At 42.9% G+C, this 18,044-nt stretch overlaps 1 protein-coding gene across 4 annotated transcripts in view; it reads right to left on the reverse strand.

Annotated features, from left to right (window-relative positions):
* Positions 1 to 18,044, reverse strand: part of ANTXR1 (anthrax toxin receptor 1) — a 97,077-nt gene that overhangs the window by 61,114 nt on the left and 17,919 nt on the right. For all 4 annotated transcript variants that reach the window (XM_021375010.1, XM_021375006.1, XM_021375009.1 and 1 more), the window contains exons 9-10: positions 12,784 to 12,844; positions 10,465 to 10,563 (exon numbers count right to left, since the gene is read on the reverse strand). In XM_021375010.1, coding sequence (XP_021230685.1) covers positions 10,465 to 10,563; positions 12,784 to 12,844 — 160 coding nt within the window. The remainder of the gene's footprint in view (positions 1 to 10,464; positions 10,564 to 12,783; positions 12,845 to 18,044) is intronic.

Here is an 18,044-nt window from a genome sequence, read left to right on the forward strand (position 1 = left end):
GGCATCACTGACAGAAATGGGATGGAAAGGAGCACAAATGAGAGTTTAGCCAAATTGTTTAGCAATCTAATGAATAGTTGAACTGGTCTATTCTGCCCGGTCATTTGTTTTTGAGCTACAATTCCATTTAAGGTGCCAATGGAAAAAGGAAAAGCCACGAAGAGACAAAAGCCAAAGAGTGTGGTAATCTTGAAAGAAGCATCAGCTGTGAGCCTTGTTCAATCTTGGCTGCTAGGAGATTTGTTCACATGGATGTTGTCTAATAAAGATCTGGGTGATAGCAGTGGAGCACAATAACCCTAACACCAACACTCAGACCGAACCCTAACCTTAAATCAAACTTAATTATACTCCTAATCATAACCCTAACCCAACTCTAACCCCAGCCATAAGACAAATCCAACTCTAACCCAACCCAACTCTAACACTGGCCCCATTCTTGGTGGTTAGAGCTCAGCAGGGCTCACTCTGAACCAGGGCTACACAGCACATTTTACTGCAGTGAATGAAGCATGAAGAAGGGACAAGATAGAGGCTGCAAGAATTTATCCCCTTGGTGCAGGAGCAAGACTCACTGAGTCAAGCTCTCTCTCCCAGACATTCCTACAAGAGAAGTTTTAACTGAATGCAGAATTGTAGAAAGAAAAAACATTGTTCTGGTAATTCCTATTGCACATTATAATCCCTATTTCGTAGTGGTCTATTTCTTTGCTTTGGCAGTAAATAAAAGATGATTTCCTAAAGCAGGTTCGGGAATGCTTATTTTTTTACACTCTGTCAAAAAATGAAATGGTACTGAAAAGTTGTAGCTTTCACTGAAGTTTTCCTTATGTTTCCAGCAAATCCCATGCCTATATACACACACTTGAATTTCTGCATTGCCCACAGCATTGCTTTGTTAAGGGCTGTTAACACACAGGCAAACAGCTGAAAAATGAAACATGGCAGCCAGCCGTCCGGTTTGCACAGACAGGCTTCACTTCTGCATCATGACTCGGCTACTGAGAGCAGCCTTCAAGCTTCTGTGATCCCTCTGGATCCCTGCTCTTGCTGCTGGCCTGGAAAGTACCATATATTACTCCTGCTTTCCCTTAGCCTCACTACAAGAACACGTACTAACATTTCCACTACGCTAAACATTAAGAGCAGATGTTTTTAGCATGGGGTTTTCCCTTGCTAGCCCCACACCATCGACAAGGCAACACTCTCACGAAGAGAGAGCCTGACAGACAACAGGTATTTAAAGCACACTGCGATGCTGACACTTCACATAACACAGAGCATAGCACTGGCTTCATGGTGAGCTTGCATCACATGCAGGCACTCAGTTTTGCAGTGGAGTAGCCAAGCAAACTGGTAGCGTTTCCCACTGACTTTGCCCAAGCACGGAAGATGCATACAGGTGGTGAGTACATTGCCCTGTGGCATTCTGGTGTTGTTTTCACCCTGATTCATGAAGGTATAATTAACTCCCATCAGTTTATGACATTGTCTCAGTGCACGTACAACAAGAGAGTGAAGACTGGTGTCATGTTTTCTCCTTTGCTAACAAGAGCAGCCAAGGCATGCTCCATGCCAGCACTCACTAAAACAAAAGCTGGTTTGATTTTGCACTGGAACTCCTCAGCTTTTTGTTTCTGTTTCTCTCCTTTCCCATCCCCTCACTTGCACTGCACTATGCCTTTCTAGAAAGTGCATCAGTCTCATGGCTGGCAGGGTTGGCTACAGGGAGAGATTATTTTGTTTGGAGAATGCTCGTGTTTCGCCACAAAAATGAGTGACTATTTCTTAGCTCTAAACAAAAGAGGATCCGTTCAGTTTGCAAAACTCTGGCCATCCGACTCCTTCCTGGAAAACTTACATTGAGAAACCAAGCAAAACAACACTTCTCATCTGCTATTGCACCTCTATCTGCAGGACACATTTGAAAGGATGATTTTTTTCTTTTTTCTTTTTTTTTTTTTTTTGCAGGCTCCATAAAAACTTGCTGTATTCCCGTGCAGTAAGAGATGGGCCCAATGCTCCTGAGCTCCAGATCTCATGCCAAAGCTGAACGCTGTGGTTTGGACTCGTGTCAGCTGACGATGCTGGTGGAGATGCTGGGAAGGCAGGGGCTGCTCCGTGTTGCTGATTTTGCTGCACAGGAAACAATTTCCCTTCTCAGCTCGGCCGCTAGCTGGCCTTGCAGCCCTGCAGAAGTCATCTAGAATCCTTTGCCAGATTTACAGAAATGCATTGCAGACACCAGTTATGGGCAGAGCCTCGGGAAGCGTTGCAGCGCTTCACCTTTGAGAAAGTCCACCTCCAGGAAGGAGCACGCTTTTTGCTCCTCACCTGTGCACACCTGATCACTCCATCAAGCAAAATAAGGCTCTCAGTGTAAAAGAAGTCTATAGGACACAGTATAAACAGGTAGCTAAAACTAATGACCTCTTCACAGCTGTGTGCAGAAATGGAGAAGGGTCAAACATCTCCCCAGAATACATCTGTTTTCTATAGATGCCCTTTCAACAAGGTACTTTCTACTGCTCAAATTCCCGTAATTCACTATCCAGCATTCCTATACCTCTTAACAGCTATCCGTAGCCTGTAAAATCTATTAGTCCCAGCATTAGTGTGTAGTTTCTTTTGCCATTAGCAGGGTGTAGCCTTTTGGCAAGCCTGGACTTGGAGTACTTCCCAACTATAATAATAACAGCCTCAATATATGCACGATGTTTTAACATAGAAGAGCAAAACTCCATAAACCAGAGGAACAAAAAAACCAAGGTGACAAAGAAAGATAGTATTTAGGCCATATAATCAAGCTGAAATTAAAACAGCCTTCTCTTTGGTTAATGGCTCATTCAAAAACCAATGGGCAGACTGAAAATTGACTGCAAAGATCTCTTACAGAAAGCATGAACGCTTTCAGATTGTCTTCTCAATACTACCAATGCTGACTGTTGGACTTGCAATATCTGCAATATGTTAGTTCAGGAGAGGCTGCAAAAGCTGTTTGCCAAACGTTCCATGCATCACAGACCAACAATTTCCTTCTGTTATAGCCCTTATTAAATAATGGGGGTTTTGTGATTTGTGTTTGACTAAAGTGCATCTCCAAACACTTTGACCTAATCTTCTGCATCTGTAGGAGAGATAACTATGGTTTCTGTTAGGCTAGTACAGACAAAGCAGGGGAACCTGTCTGCTCTCACATGAGATTCCCTCGGGAACATCTGTGCTAAGTAGGTTGTTCTCTCTTTGAACACCTGAGACCAACCTTGGAGCAAGCTGCCCAGGGAAGTGGTGGAGTCACTGTCCCTGAAGATGTTTACAGAAAGGGTCGATGTGGTACTCGGACGTGGTTTAGTAGGTAGTATTGGTGGTGGGTGGATGGTTGGACTAGATGACCTTAGAGGTCTTTTCCAACCTTCATAATTGTAGGATTCTATGAGATAGGTAGCCCTGAGCCATCGTGGGCCTGAGTACTTCCATTACTCCTCTGGAAACCCAAAGTATCTCTATAATTCTCTGCACCATCTACAAAAGCCCAATCACAGTTCATCCTGGCTGACTCTAATTATGCCACTCCTTGTGACAACTCCGCAAGCAAAGTTTTTATTTCAGATCCACTTTGTGGGGAGGTAGGAATGCAGAAAGACACTGGAACACTGAACGGCCTATGAGAAGGCCCGTAAATAAAGAGAGAATGTTTTGTCAATGCTGTAATGAAAACCACATTGAGATCATGCTATGATTGCTCTGTTATGTGTAGGGACACATGAGCTTCGAATGTCAAAGCCAGAGCTGAGTTTAGAGGATGGGGGGAAGAGAGAGATAAGCGCATAGCAATGATATCACATTCATAATCATCTCTAGATGGAAAGAAGGGATCTGGAAGGATTTTTTTTTTCTGAGCCATTCTTTTGTCTCTGTTCTGTTCATCTGCTGTGCTTACAGCTCTGTTCACCAAGCACTCATAGCCCAAAAGCTGCTAACAGAACTTGGCAGGCACCGCACTATTAATTTGCTCATGCTCACAACTGGCAGCTCTGAGAGCAGCACATGCTTCAGTATGACAGGGTCACTACCAGGAGGAGTCCATCAGGGGCATGCTTTGCTGCACTTCAAGCCCATGGAGAAGTTACCATAGAGCCCATCACACTTCTTCACACAAAGCCAAGTACCCACACATCAACTTGTTAGAGGCCAGGAAAGCATTTGAGGGAAGCACAACTCTTCCTCCTATTTTCATACTATTCCTCTTTATTTCCATGGATGCCCCATCCCTGGAGGTATTCAAGGTCAGATTGGATGGGCTCCTGAGCAACCTGATCTGGTGCCTGATTTAGTGGGTGGCAACCCTTCCCATGGCAGGGAGGTTGGAACTGGATGATCTTTGAGGTCCCTTCCAAACCATGCTATTCTAGGATTTATTTTTTAATCAAGTAATGACTTCATCTACCCTTCAAAAGAGGATGCCTAGCTCACCTTGGTGTATGTTTTCACCCAAGAAACACGTCTGTTAATACTAGGGGAAACGTGGGCATAGCTTGTGTCCTTCACAAAGGTCACATCCTCAGAATATCCTGATGGAGTTTGTTTGCTCAGTGGGAGATGTTAACTAGTACTGTAATGGAAAGAGGGAAAAGCCACTAGGAAAAAAAAAAGGAAACATTTGATGGAGACTTAAAGTATCATGAAATTAGGGAAATCAGAGACTGGAGTGGAACTGCAGAGCAGAACTTTCCTGTTCTAAGAGCAGTCAGGATGTGAGAAAGTATGGAAGATATCACAAGAAAAGTACTGTGCTGCCAGAAAAACAAAAAGGAATGAAAAGGTAAATTAAGCAATCTGCTTCGAAAACAGAAGACTGTTTTTAGAAGGCATTTGCTGGGCAATTTGGGGACACAGCATCCTGTACTATCACCATCCTTGCCTCTTTTTCTTTGCTTCTGTTACCAGGTGCTGAAAAACTCCAGCTAATTTGAAAGAATCAGCTTTGGCCAAGTGTCCACAGCATTCACTAGAACACGAAAAGTCTGGTCCTATCTTTGCTGTGGTGCATGCTGTTTCCTCACCAAACTTTCATCCCTCCACTGAATTTTAAATTGCCTAGGACAGAGCTTGCCTCCATGCCCAGAGCTATCTTTGCTGGATCCTGCACAATCTGGGCAGACAAAGACATTTTAGCACCACAAAGCAGTCATAAGTCACTGCACTGGATAATTAATTTTAACTCTGCGCAGTCTGAAACCAATTCTCCTAGGTCCTGCTGCTGGCAGAAAACACACTGCTGCTGAACATGCATCTGATTACAGTCTGTGCGGCCAAATATTCTTCATGGTTTCTACAGATGTTCCTTTTTTTAATTATTTTCTTTTCTATCCTGTAGCTATGAACATTATGAGCCAACGCTCACTTCACCTGCCACTTTCCTCTGCCAGTAATCCCAATAAAAATCTATTAGCTCACTCCCTTAACCTCAGCGAGTCCTAGCCGTGCTGGTCTACATCTCATCGGGGATAATTTAAGATTTCAGGATCCGTTGGCTTAGTGTTATCTTTAAAAATGCCTCCCTCTCTGATACAATCAGAATCCGAGAAGTTTCAAGCAAACAAAAACAGCTGAGCCACCTGCTCTCCATAAGGTTTCCATCAAATTCCCTTTGAGTTAACACTTACGTTAAACTGTTTGCATCTAAGCGGACAAAGGAGAATACAAGCTGGAGCTGCAGGCTGCAGTAAAGCTAAAGTATTGAGATATATTCTCACGTAGAGCATCTTCAACTGAACAAAGCTGTGCCAATTTCTGCCAGGAGAGACGTGGATCTGGGAATACTGATGAGCAACTGTTGGATTCTTCCAATCTGGGAACAGTTTGAACTCAGAAATGGAGTTTATGGCCTCTTGCTTCCAGGTCACCGCATCAAGCACTCTAGGACTGTGCAAAATGAACTGAGAAGTCTTGGCGTGGTGCCAAGGAGAATGAGCTCACTTTTCACCTATGCATTGATTCAGAGCACAATGAATACACCAGGTCAGAGAGTGGGGGATGTACTTGGCCCTCATCCTTATTTTCCATGGTCATTTTGTGGACATAAGAAGACAGCTTCAAGCAAAAAAAAAGCCCATGGGTTGCAATAAGAGAAGTTGAACGTTCCTGAAAGCTACTGTGAAATGATGCTGATGGACACTGTAAAAAAAATTATTCAGATACAGAGACAGCACACACAAAAAAAAAAAAGGAGGAAGGAGTCTTTTCCTGACCCCCACCAGCACCAGGTCACAGTGTTTGGGAGTGAAGTAACCCTCGCAATCAGTTCCTCCCATTGGCAACACTGGATGTTTTTGTGTCTCCACGGATGGGACGCACTGAATAGAGAAAAGATGATGGATGACATTCTCAGCTCTATGAAGACTTTAGGGTGTTTCCAGGAATGAATGTCTTGCATCAGAGCCAGGAAGCTGAGCTCTGAAGCTATTGGGATGCAGCACAGATGGCAGGTCATAGCCAGTGTAGCCTCAAGTAAAGAGGGAACTTTCAAGCTATCGACAAGAGAAAAAATGGAGCAGCAAATAAAGTGCTGAACAGATTTTACATAGGAGAGAAAAGAAGGATGGCCATTGAAAAAGGAGATCTGCACCAAGTCTCTAGCTACTGAAGGACCCCCATGAACTGGGAGGAAGAGAACTAGGCTGTGGGTCAGAGACCACATGCCTGCTTGTGATAAGCTCACTGGGAGCAGGTACCTTTACTGTACTTCAGTTCCCCCATCTGTAAATCTAGAGTAGAAGTTTACATGTACAGCTTCCAACACTTTAAGACCTGTAAGATACAGACATATTTTAAAACTTCTAATTAGAAATTAAGGCCAAGGCCCACATCTTTCAGGCTATTCCGCTCTGAGCTTTCTTCTTTCAATCTTTTTCTTACAATCTTCCCAGATTGGAAAGGACCTTGAGAGATGATCAGGTACAACCTTTCATGGGAAAAGGGAGCCTAGATGAGATTATCTAGCACAATACTGTCAAATTATACTATAAAAACCAAGACTGGGATTCCACCACGTCCCCGGGGATGTTGTACCAGTGGGTGGTTGATCTTGCTGTGAAAAAATGTCTTTCTTATGTCAAGACAGAACCTAACCCAGTGAAGTGCCCGTTGCCCCTCATCTTCTCTATGTGTGCTCTTGTGAAGAGAGAGCTTCTGTTGTCCTTGTAGCTGTCCTTCAAGTACTGGAATACTGTGACAGGGGGTCCCCTCTTCTCTAGGGCAAAGACATCTAATTCTTTCAGTATTTCCATGTAAGGCAGGTTCTCCAGCCCTTGGATCATCTTCATGGCCTTCCTTTGGACCGTGTCCAGTCTGCCTGCAGCTTTTTTGAACTGTGGGTGCAGACCTGGATGCAGCAAGCAGAGCAGAGTGGAACAGAATTGGATGACCACACCTCTATCTATGTTAGCAATGCCCCTGCAGATGCAACCCAGAACCTGATTTGGTTTCTATTGGTACAGTGGCTCACTGTTGACTTATGTTCCATTTGGTGTCCACCAGAATCCCCTTTAAGCAAGGATGCGCCCCAAACATTTCTTACTGAACTCAATTGGGTGCTGGATAGGTAGCTTGGGAAGGGAAAAAAAAGTCTCCCAAAACAAAGACTGTTGTCCCACTGCAACGATTATTTTCAGCATCATCTTCATCTCTGCTCCAGAAAGCACATTTCCCTTGAGCTCACATCTGCCTTTTGCTTTCCTTCACATGCTGCTTAATCTCCTTCTGTGGTTGTTTATCAGCCCAACTGCACTGAAAATAGATTCCCCAGTAATGCTAACCCACTGTAAAGCACACCCCGAAAAAGTTCATTGGGAGATTTGAGGTCAGTGGATTAAAGGCAATACTGTTGAGACTGCCAGTTGTACCACTGCATATTTTACAGTCAGAAATTCAGCTCAGGATTTAGCTAATGTTCTTGCTCTAATTTTATCTGTTAGTCATATCACATTCCCTGCTCACACTGTAGCTTTCAAGATTGAGATGCCGTGCCAGATTATTGTCAGGAGATAGTGTGGCTCTTAATCACCTTCTGACTCAGTGACATGTTTTGAAGGGTGATCTTGAAGTTAATGCCTACAGTTGCAGTGCTGATAACTGTGTTTTATTCTTTGCTTGTCCACAAACTGTGACATTAGTTAATGCCATTTTCTGGCCACATTGGCCCAAATCCCTTTAATTCCCAGGATGTGCAGTTTCATAGGTACCACCTGCTTGCTGTTCTCCTCTGAAGCTTTTAGAAAATGACCCCTCTTTCCTGACTGCAATAAACAGCAAGAACAACAGTCCTTTCATTTCACCAGCAGGAAAAACAGTCTTCTTCCTAAGAGACCCCCTGCAGCCCTCAGGTTTCTCAGTCAAAGAATTTGAGTTAGAAAAAAAACAACATAACTGACAATGTGAGCCATAATTTTAATTGCTTAGGATGTTGCTTCAAGCTAAAGTCACATTATAAGAAAAATAATACTGTGTTTTGGCCATATTCAAAATAATTATGTGCAACCACAACGAAAGTAAGGGTGTAATTTAATAACACAAGTGTAGCTCTTATCCCCTCTTGCACAGGTTGCAAATATTGCCCCAGGTTGTCCTAAAATTGAAATACTGCACACTGAAATACCCAACCAGTCTTCATTTAGAAGCTCAGAAGCAAGACAAGTCTCTCAAAGGGATATCTGGTCTGAAGAATGCTCAGGACTTAAAAGAAGGCCAGGTCAAGCCATAGCAGGGAACATGGGCATTCCTAAACTTGAAAGTTTAGAGACTTCTGTTATGCTGAGTAGTATTGTTGTAGCTCTTATAACTCCCTCTATACACACCCATGCATTTCTTAACATAAAAGAAAACCTCCTGAGAAATCCTCTGCTAACCTCTCTCTTGAACTGAAAACAGCTCCTCTATAAAGTGAAACTTTTCACCCAAATGATGTGTTTGATGCAAGATTTCCATGTTTTAACTGAAAAACAGCAGACAGCAATCAAATCTAAAGTCTTTTGAGTTTGTACCAAATGATTTTGGACATTTGATGAAAAGGAAACTTCCAAATATTTGAACAGAAGTTTGATTTCCATTGGAAACTTCTGAGTGGAGAGAGAAGGGAAGGTTCCTGCCCAGCTTAGAGAAATACAGAAGACTTCATAAGACACGATCCAAACAAAAAGGGGGGGTTGGATTGGATGATCTCTAGAGGTCCCTTCCAGCCCCTACAATTCTTTGATTCTGTGAAAACTTTGGGCCTGAACCCTCAAGAGAAACCAAGCATGTTTCAACACCCACACACAGCCACGATCGAGATTTAAGGAGTTCTGGACATGTAAGTCTTGGGTTAAATTTCATGGAGCTTGAAAGACAAGCAGGAACCTGTGAGTGCCTGGTACCATTCTGTTTTGAAAGCCATCTCTCACCTCTTCACACATCTCCAATACTTTTCTCTGTGGCTGCATGGAAGTGCCCCCACAGCAATAAATTCACCATGGTTGACCACTCTTTGCTTTGATTTGTATCTCTCTCCTTCCCTATTCCCCTCTCCAACCCCATCTGCTCCTTTCTACTCTTTGTACTCCAACTTTTGCTCTTCACATCCCCAATATCCACTGTATCTGAATTAAGCAACTATACGAGCCACAGTCAGCCAAGCTTTCTCACAAGAGCCAGCAACTCCCAAACGTGCCTACTACAGAAGAGGCCAACGTAACAGCAAAGAAGCATTCAGGACAAGTTACACATTCACTGTCCTATAAATGTGCCTGCTCTGAATGCTTAGTGACATTCTTCACAAGGCAAACTGGTAGCAAACTGTTCCTCAAAAAGCAAATTGCACAGATGTTGCAGTAGGAGCAAGTCTAACGTCAAGGCATTAGACTTTGACATGTAAGGAACTAATTCATGCATTTATTTTATGTATAAAAAGAATCAGGGCTACCTCCAAAACACCACCTGAATAGATCCCATATTAGCCAAAATGAATTCTACTGTCACTGGTGGTATTAGCTATGAAATATGCAATCTGGTTTCCTATGTGGGTTTACAGGTATACAAGATGAGAACAATAGGATCGTTAATTCCTCCAGTTAAATGGTTCTCAGTACCCTTCACAAAAACACTGGGCACTCAGGCTTTAATGTGCCTGTCACTTCTGTCAGCAAACAACACCTCCCAGGAGCTGGGTTATTCCAACATTAATGATTCCATGATTATATGCCTTTACCCTTCTCCATGGATCCAAGCTTAACAGTTCCTACCTGTCTTCTTCCTACCCTCGTGGAGCCATGTGCTGAGGCTGGTTTTCCCTTCTGCAATTTCTCCTCATCCCATAATGATTGGCTTCGCAGCCAAAGTATTTGAAAATTCAATATGTTTTCCAGGCAAATGCCTGCTAGTGCAAACTCAGGAAAAAAATATATATATAAAGAAATCAAATCAGCTTACTGAGAGTGACTGTGTCATTGATCCTGAAGCTGCAGAGTACTCTGTCAACGTTACGGGCATGTCGAAATCCATTTCCTCTCACGACAACCTGAAATGACTCTGTAGCCAAAAACAAACAGCAGATTATTGATCCATAGGGAGGCAAAGGATGGTCACTTGGACAAGGCGCATCATATTCTGGCAGCAGATCCACGGGGAAGGAGCCAAGCCCCACAGTTCCTGTTGCTATCTAAGAGGGACATTCAGATAGTACCACTGATGTTGCTTTTGGTGAGTGACAATCGAACACAAGATGTTTCCAACCCAAGACAATGCAGGAGGAATCACAGCGCATCAGAAATAACCACCCTAGTTTTAAAATCCCAAGGAGCAACAAGGAGCTGGCATTTGCAGACTCAAAATTTTCTCCTTGTACTTTACAGTCCCCATCTTCTTTCATCTCCCTTAAGGACTCATACACTGTACTTGTAAAAATAAAAAAGTGCAGATTTGCTCTGGAATCTGGGCTCCCTTCCAGGTCCCACTCATTTACAGCCAAGCTGCAAATCATCCCACCACATCTAGCCAGGGAAGCTGCCTGACAGGCCCATTATGTGTTGTCCAAGAGCATTTGGGAAGAACAGGGGAGAAAAGCTGTGTTCTGGAGTGCGGGGGCTGATGAATACTTAAGAGAAATCACAGAAGTCTCAACTGCTGGGGAATAAGAGTTCACGTACAGTCAAAGAATAGTGTATCAATGACGTCAGATTAACCATGGTGATTCTCTGTCTCTGCTTGGGACTGAAATGAACAGATCCAGCACGCACACTGTACTTCTATCCTGATGCAAAACCATGCCATTTGGAAACCAGCATTTCAGACAGATGTGTTGCTGCTAAGTGTCTGGGACTGGTCTGCAGTGCAAGAGTTGCCTTGGGTACAGAGCCCTTGTTCTCTCCTTCCAAAAAAACCCAAACCAAACTGTCCCTGGTCTTCAAGAATGAGCACAAAATAAAGAAAACATAAGTTTATCTCCAAAAGTCTCCAGTGGACCTAATTCTCACTTAGTGTCACTTCCATTAATCTCAAAGTCCTAACTGTTACAATTAGCTGCAGTTGGAACATTATTAATAGAGTATTTGCCCAAACTTAGAGATTAGACCTTCAACTGAACATTTAAGTAACTGCTGCTATTTTTCAAGCTTATCACTGCTCCTCTTGTGAAGTCCTGGGAAAATTCCAGTTTACATAAATCCCCTTTATGTTTTTTTCTCAGCTAGCTTCATGGGATACAGCTTTACTTTACTCCTAAATTCTCATTAAGACACAATGGATGGGAGTGATCAGACATATAAGCAACTAACAGGCATATTAGAAAGAGTTAATTATAAATTGTGATTATAAGTCATCTTCTGGCTTATGAAATTACATAAGCATCATGTTTTGTCACTGGGTAAATATGACAAATCTCTATCTATTTGTAAAGTCAGGGACGTGATTTAGCAGTGGGTTGTTGGAGATATGGTAGTATGGCTAGGTTGAGGTTGGACTGGATGATCTTTCCAACCTGAGCAATTCTATGATAACCATTTATATATACTTCATTTCCTCATGGAACATCACTGCACTGTATCAGTGCCACAACAATGGCCATCTATCACACTCAGACAGAAACTTGTTTTGGAGCCTCTGTTTTCTTAAACAAAGGAGCTATTTAAACGGTCAACCAAGATCCGAAATACATGACTGAGAACTATGGTTCATGTCAATTATGCCATACTGTCTTCAAAAAACAAACTAACATGGTGGCATCCCTGGAATGCAAAACAAATCCCTCACAGTTACCGAGCATTTAGCCTGGTATCTTGCATCCCTTAGGAAAATTAGACTACCTGTATATGTTTAGGAATATAGATAGTCACTCCAGGATTAGGAGATGCAAGACAGTTGATTAAACCAGCTGCTACAGAAGTGAAAACAAAGAAGCACTGGCAATTGGCTTTCTTACTTGGACTACCAACTTGAGAATGTAAGATGCAGAACTTATCAGGGTCTCATCCTACTCTGCAAGGCTCAGCTCTGCTCCCAACCTCTCTACTAAACCAGCCGCGACACATTCAACAAACAGGAAACACTTCTTAAAACGCAGAGCTCACAGGAAGCAGATGGAAGATGCTCAAATGGTTCTCAAGCTTTCTTCTGAAATGGCTGGGTTCTGCAGAACGTAGAGATGTTTGCTAGGACTTTAAAGCCACAGTGTTCATAGCACAATCGTATTGGAACAACCACACAAAGAGGGAGTGGTATGAGTCAACAGCTAGAACCTGCATTTACACTTACCTCCTGCACATATACTGGAAGGCTCTGCAGCCAGAATTTCAATGCATGATTTCTTCAAAATCTAAAAGACAGAAAACAAATGTCATGAAATGCCTGAGAATCGTTTCTCTGGAGGTACACAAATACAAAAGCTTGAGGGAGCACTTGTTGTCATGTAAATGCTTAACTCAACATTGCAAAATGAAGATATAGGACAATTTTTCTTGATTTAAAATGGGCTTGTTCCCATTTAGATTAAGTTGGCAAGAAACTTAAATCAAGCAGTATTTTTTCATAAGGGTTGGCACTGCCTTCAACTACTTTACATGTAGGCAGTGATTTACATAAATACTTCAGCACCAGGCTTGGCAGACTACCTGCAAGTCAAGAGGACCACACTAGATTTGGATGCAGTGCTATATTAGAATTTCTCAAGCTGTTATTTGCAAGGAGCAGCCTTCCCCCTCCTCTGAAGACTCCAATTCTTCGCTGTACACAGTCATCAAACTTGTGACAGCATACGGGAGCCCTCGTGAAAGTAGCAGCAGTGACCAAGAGCGGTGGGTGTTCAGGGCTGGGCTGAGCAGCCCCTACACGATGCAGTGCTGATCAAAATTTAGGTCAGCTCTGAGAGGCAAGCAAATGTCAGCCAAGCATCGTGACTCAAATCCAACACAAAAATTATTTTCCCAACGTTAAATTGAAACATCTGTAAGGAAAGCGAAGCAACCAACACAATAAATTCTGTAGGAGATAATCTGTTGTATTTTTTTCTTTTTATCTGTAATCATGGCTCTCTGCCTCAAACATCTAATTGCACGGAGCTATGATTATCATTTCTTTAAAGTTTAAAACAAAAGCTTGAGTTACTCAGAAGAAGGGCTGGTAGAGACTGACAGGGTACCAAGGGACGGAGGGAAGCAGAACCATCTGAGTCACTGGCAGCCTGACAAGTGAGGAGAAAGAAGATTTGCAGGAACAAGATTACACAGGAACTGTTAGGAGGGAAAAAAAAAAAGAGAAAGTCAACAGCTGAGAGCTGAGCAGAAAAGCATCAGAAGAATTTGAAAGGCAGAGAATGGAAAATACAACAATAACAACAAAGAAAAGGAGGACCCTAAGGACATTCTTCCTAAGTACCCACATGTAGCTAGCTATCCATCCACATGGGGTCAAATCCTCTGCTGCACACGCCTTATTCATTCCTAGTTCTGCTTCTCTGAAGAGACAGCATTTTTCTCCCAGAGAGACTGGCAGGGCTAATGAACTCCAGTAAGACTTGACATTTCCTCAACTATTTTTCCCCTCCACTGAAAAAATGTCTCATTTAAGAATAGACTCTTTCCATATTTTTCCAAATTCCCCTTTAGTTTCTTTCCCCCTCACCCTCAGCATCCCCCAACCAAGATGTTTTAATGTACATTTTTTCTCTTAATTGACTTTATGGTTGGACTTGATGATCTTGAAGGCCTTTTCCAACCTGAGCGATTCTATCGTTCTATGACTTTCAGCAATAAAGTGAAAGAGGAAGGAAGAAAGTGAGTTGGAAACAAAAGCATGAAAAATACAATAAATATTTTCATTTAAAAAAAAAAAATGAAGTAAAACCACACAAGACTGAGTTTGAAGTTCACAATTTCTATCCAGTTACTTGCCAAAAAAAAAAAAACCACGCTGTAAGCTAAGTCAGATGGGAGGGTGGAAAGCAGGTGCCTCAATTAGATGATACAGAGCTCCTTTCCAGCTCAGTTTAATTCATATTCATGTCCATAAAGCTCACTCTTGTTGAATGAAGTGCATCTTGTAGGTGCACTTCATTCACTGGGCCGGCTCCCCAGGAAAGCAATGTGACGTGCTACAGCAGTGACACAACCTCCCAGCTGAGCACCAGTCAACAACTCCAATGGAGCACATGGGAGAGCTGACTCCACATCCTCAGTTTCATACTCAGAACTGCAACACTCCAGTTCTGGTAACAGATTGCACGGCCTTAAGGCAGCTTGCCTTGACATCAGTGCAGAAAAGTATTTGAAGCGTATGCTTGCTTTTGATGAGGAGGCATCCCAGTGTCTTCTGCAGCACATGTTTACTGACTAAGCTCTGCTTCCCAAATCAGGACTCCACTTACATTCCAGCTTCACACGTGCTCCTGGGATGATCTCTTGCTAATATTCATTGACATGCCAAGTAAGAAATGCAGCAAATTCTCATGGAAGTGGGAAATGGTTTTATTTGTCATGGTTTCTATCAGAACAGAACTGAATTTAGCATTATCTGTGACTCATTTAGCTTTCTGCTCGGCAACGTATCGAAGAGCAGGATCCAGGAGAGGACCTGCAGGTCACCTGGCCAGTTTTGGAAATAAAGGGAAGAGTGAAATTCTGCAGCTGTCAGTTTCCAGAAGCTTTACCACACCAACTGTGTTTTACTTATACATTTTTCCCACTAAATTTGGGAATTCTAAATAGCAAACAAGATACTGCAGTTTAATGGAAGGTTACTGCCTAATCATTGTTAGTGTGAGTGACCCACACTCTGCAGCGAGGTGGTCATTACCGAGCTGTGTTGGACTGCTAAATAACAAGGTCTGTTGTCAACTACAAAACAGTCATCTGTTTCTGAAGTGTTTCCTGTCCAATCACATGCATGTGCTCAGTAAACTCATAGAAACCTAGAATCATTAAGGTTGGAAAAGACCTCCAAGATCATTTAGTCCAACCATCCATCTAACAACAATATTCCTCCACTAAACCATGTTTGCACAACATCTAAATGTTTCCTGAACACCTCCAGGGCTGGAGTCTCAACCACCTCCCTGGGCAGCCTGTTCAGGAGCCTGACTCTTTTGGAGAGGAATTTTTCCTAATATCCAACCTGAACCTCCCCTGGCACGACTTGAGGCCATCACCTCTCATCCTACTGCTAGTTACATGGGAGAAGAGGCAAACCCCCACCTCGCCACAACCTCCTAAGCCATTTTTTAAAAGATGCATTTGGAGGAAGCTAGAAGAAGTAGAAAATGTGATCACAACCACTGAACGTAACAAGAAACATCATATAGTTGAGACTAGAGTCCACAATCCTCTACTTTAGATGGGTAACCTAGCTACCTAAGCCAAGAGTTTTGAGTCACTGACTTTCTCTTTGGCCTATTTAGAAAGCTTGGCTCTGACAGAAGGCATTTCAGGCATACAGGACATGACTTGCAAATGAAATGACTTTGATCTCACCTTCACACAACTCCCATCCCTCTCCCCCTAGCACCCATACACAGTATACATATTTTCAGGTGACATGTAAACAGCTAGTGCAGGACAAGCGCAGAAAACCATCATATCTCATACTTGGCCTATGATGCATTCACTGTAAGTTCTCAAAGATGTTTCTCACTCAAAAGAAAGCAATGACCAGATCCTATCCTGACTTCATGCTGCTTCATGTTTCACTGCCTCCAGCACTTCTATCAAGACATGGAGCCGTAGATGAAGCTGAGTTTCAGGTTTTCCTCCTAAGACTTGCTCTGTTTGCTTTCAATTGACAAGTTATGATCTGTAGAAGTTTTTCACAAAAAAAAAAATAAAAACCAGTACAAAGGAAAATGACAAATTACTGGAGTTTCTTCAACTTGTTTCTCAATTTGCAGCAATCAGGTGTCTGCCTTCTCTACCAGGTTCTTCCCCGACTCCTCAAACTCAAAACAATCTCACCATTAAACATAGAGGAAAATGAAACTTCAGCAGTGACTGCCTCAGTGAGAGAAAAAAAAGCAACTGATTTGCTTAATTTAAAAAAAAATCACATTGGAACTCACAGGAGAGAAAGGACCAGAACCTACAGTGTACTGAATACCTTCAGCTCTCCTTTTAAGACTCATGTTTCAGCATAGGGATATATTTTCAGTTCATATAAGCACAATCTCCAGCACGGCCCAAATAGCTTGGTGGTGCTCAGGCAGTGGGATACAGTCCTGCATTAACAGCACAGAGCAGGTCTCCTTGCAGCTGCTCACTGAAGACCTGCTGGCTCCCACTGGCTGGCTGGAAAGCAAGGGCAGGGTGTTCTGAGACATGTGCAGACCCACCACCCTGAACAGCTTTGCTCAGCAGATGCAGACCCAGCCTCAAAGCCCTACCTCCCCCAGCTCCCACCCTCTTGGAGAAACCTCAAAGTCCACCACCTCTGCACATGCAAAAGGTGAGGAAAGATTTGCACCCTGGGACAAAGGGAGGAGGGAAGAGTTGGGCTGCCTCAGCATGAACATCAAATCACTGCAGGCCAGAACAAACTCAAGTCTACACAACTCAAGAGTGATTTCCAGCACTAATCTCTGCCAGACTCATCATTTTATATTCCCTTCCCCTGTTACATCAGCCAGTACCTAGTAGCTTAACCAATCCCTTTCTTGCATGGAAACGCATCCTTGCTATGCCAGCATTTCCAAGAGAGTTGAAAGAAGTCCATGGCTTCCAAATCTCATGGCTCTTTCAACAGGAAAAGGCTCTCCTGTGAACTTAAGTACTATGTTTACACCAAGGAAGAGGTACTTTGCAGGTACAAAGGACTGAGGCAGCTTGTTAGAACAAGAAACAACAGCCTCTTTATTTTTCTACAGAGTGATTAATTTCCTTCTCGCCATTCCTTTCACACACCTTCTTTCTACACAGCCTATTGCAATCACTTCAATGCAAGGCACTATCTGCTTTATAGGGTATGTGTTGGCAATCAGAATGTCTGGAAGGGAGAGAAAGCATGATCCCCATACAACAATGCTACAGCACTATCAGCAGGAGATCAGACTCACTGCTGTGTAATTACTTCTTGTGACCCTCCTTTCCAGGGCTAATAAATCTTGCACCCGTCAGCTAAAGTTCCTAGAGGCTGAAGTCTTCCTCTATCTTAAGCACAACTGGAAAGGGAGTCAGGACTGCTTCTGGAATTCATTAAAAAGAGCTGCAAAGGGAATGCAGGTCTGGGAAGCAAAACAGAGCTTTTGATTGTTTTGTTGCTTTCTTAAGTGAGATGCAACACCTGACTGAGGCCGTAGCCCCACACTTGGACAGTGTCTGGAAAGCCAATACACAAGGGATTCCATCTGCATGCAAAAGAACTAGGGAAAACTGCCTGTGCTGAGGGAGTGGGTTTTTTGCATGGTACTACGTGGTCAGAATAGTGTGTAACTGCCGTAAACACAGAAATATGAGACCCCCCTGGTGAACCTTCCCTCCCCACATTCAAGTGGAAAGTCATATATTACGTCTGTGTTATATCAACTAAAAAAAAAG

Source organism: Numida meleagris, chromosome 21 (assembly GCF_002078875.1).
Source record: "Numida meleagris isolate 19003 breed g44 Domestic line chromosome 21, NumMel1.0, whole genome shotgun sequence".
In the NCBI taxonomy this organism is placed as follows: domain Eukaryota; kingdom Metazoa; phylum Chordata; class Aves; order Galliformes; family Numididae; genus Numida; species Numida meleagris.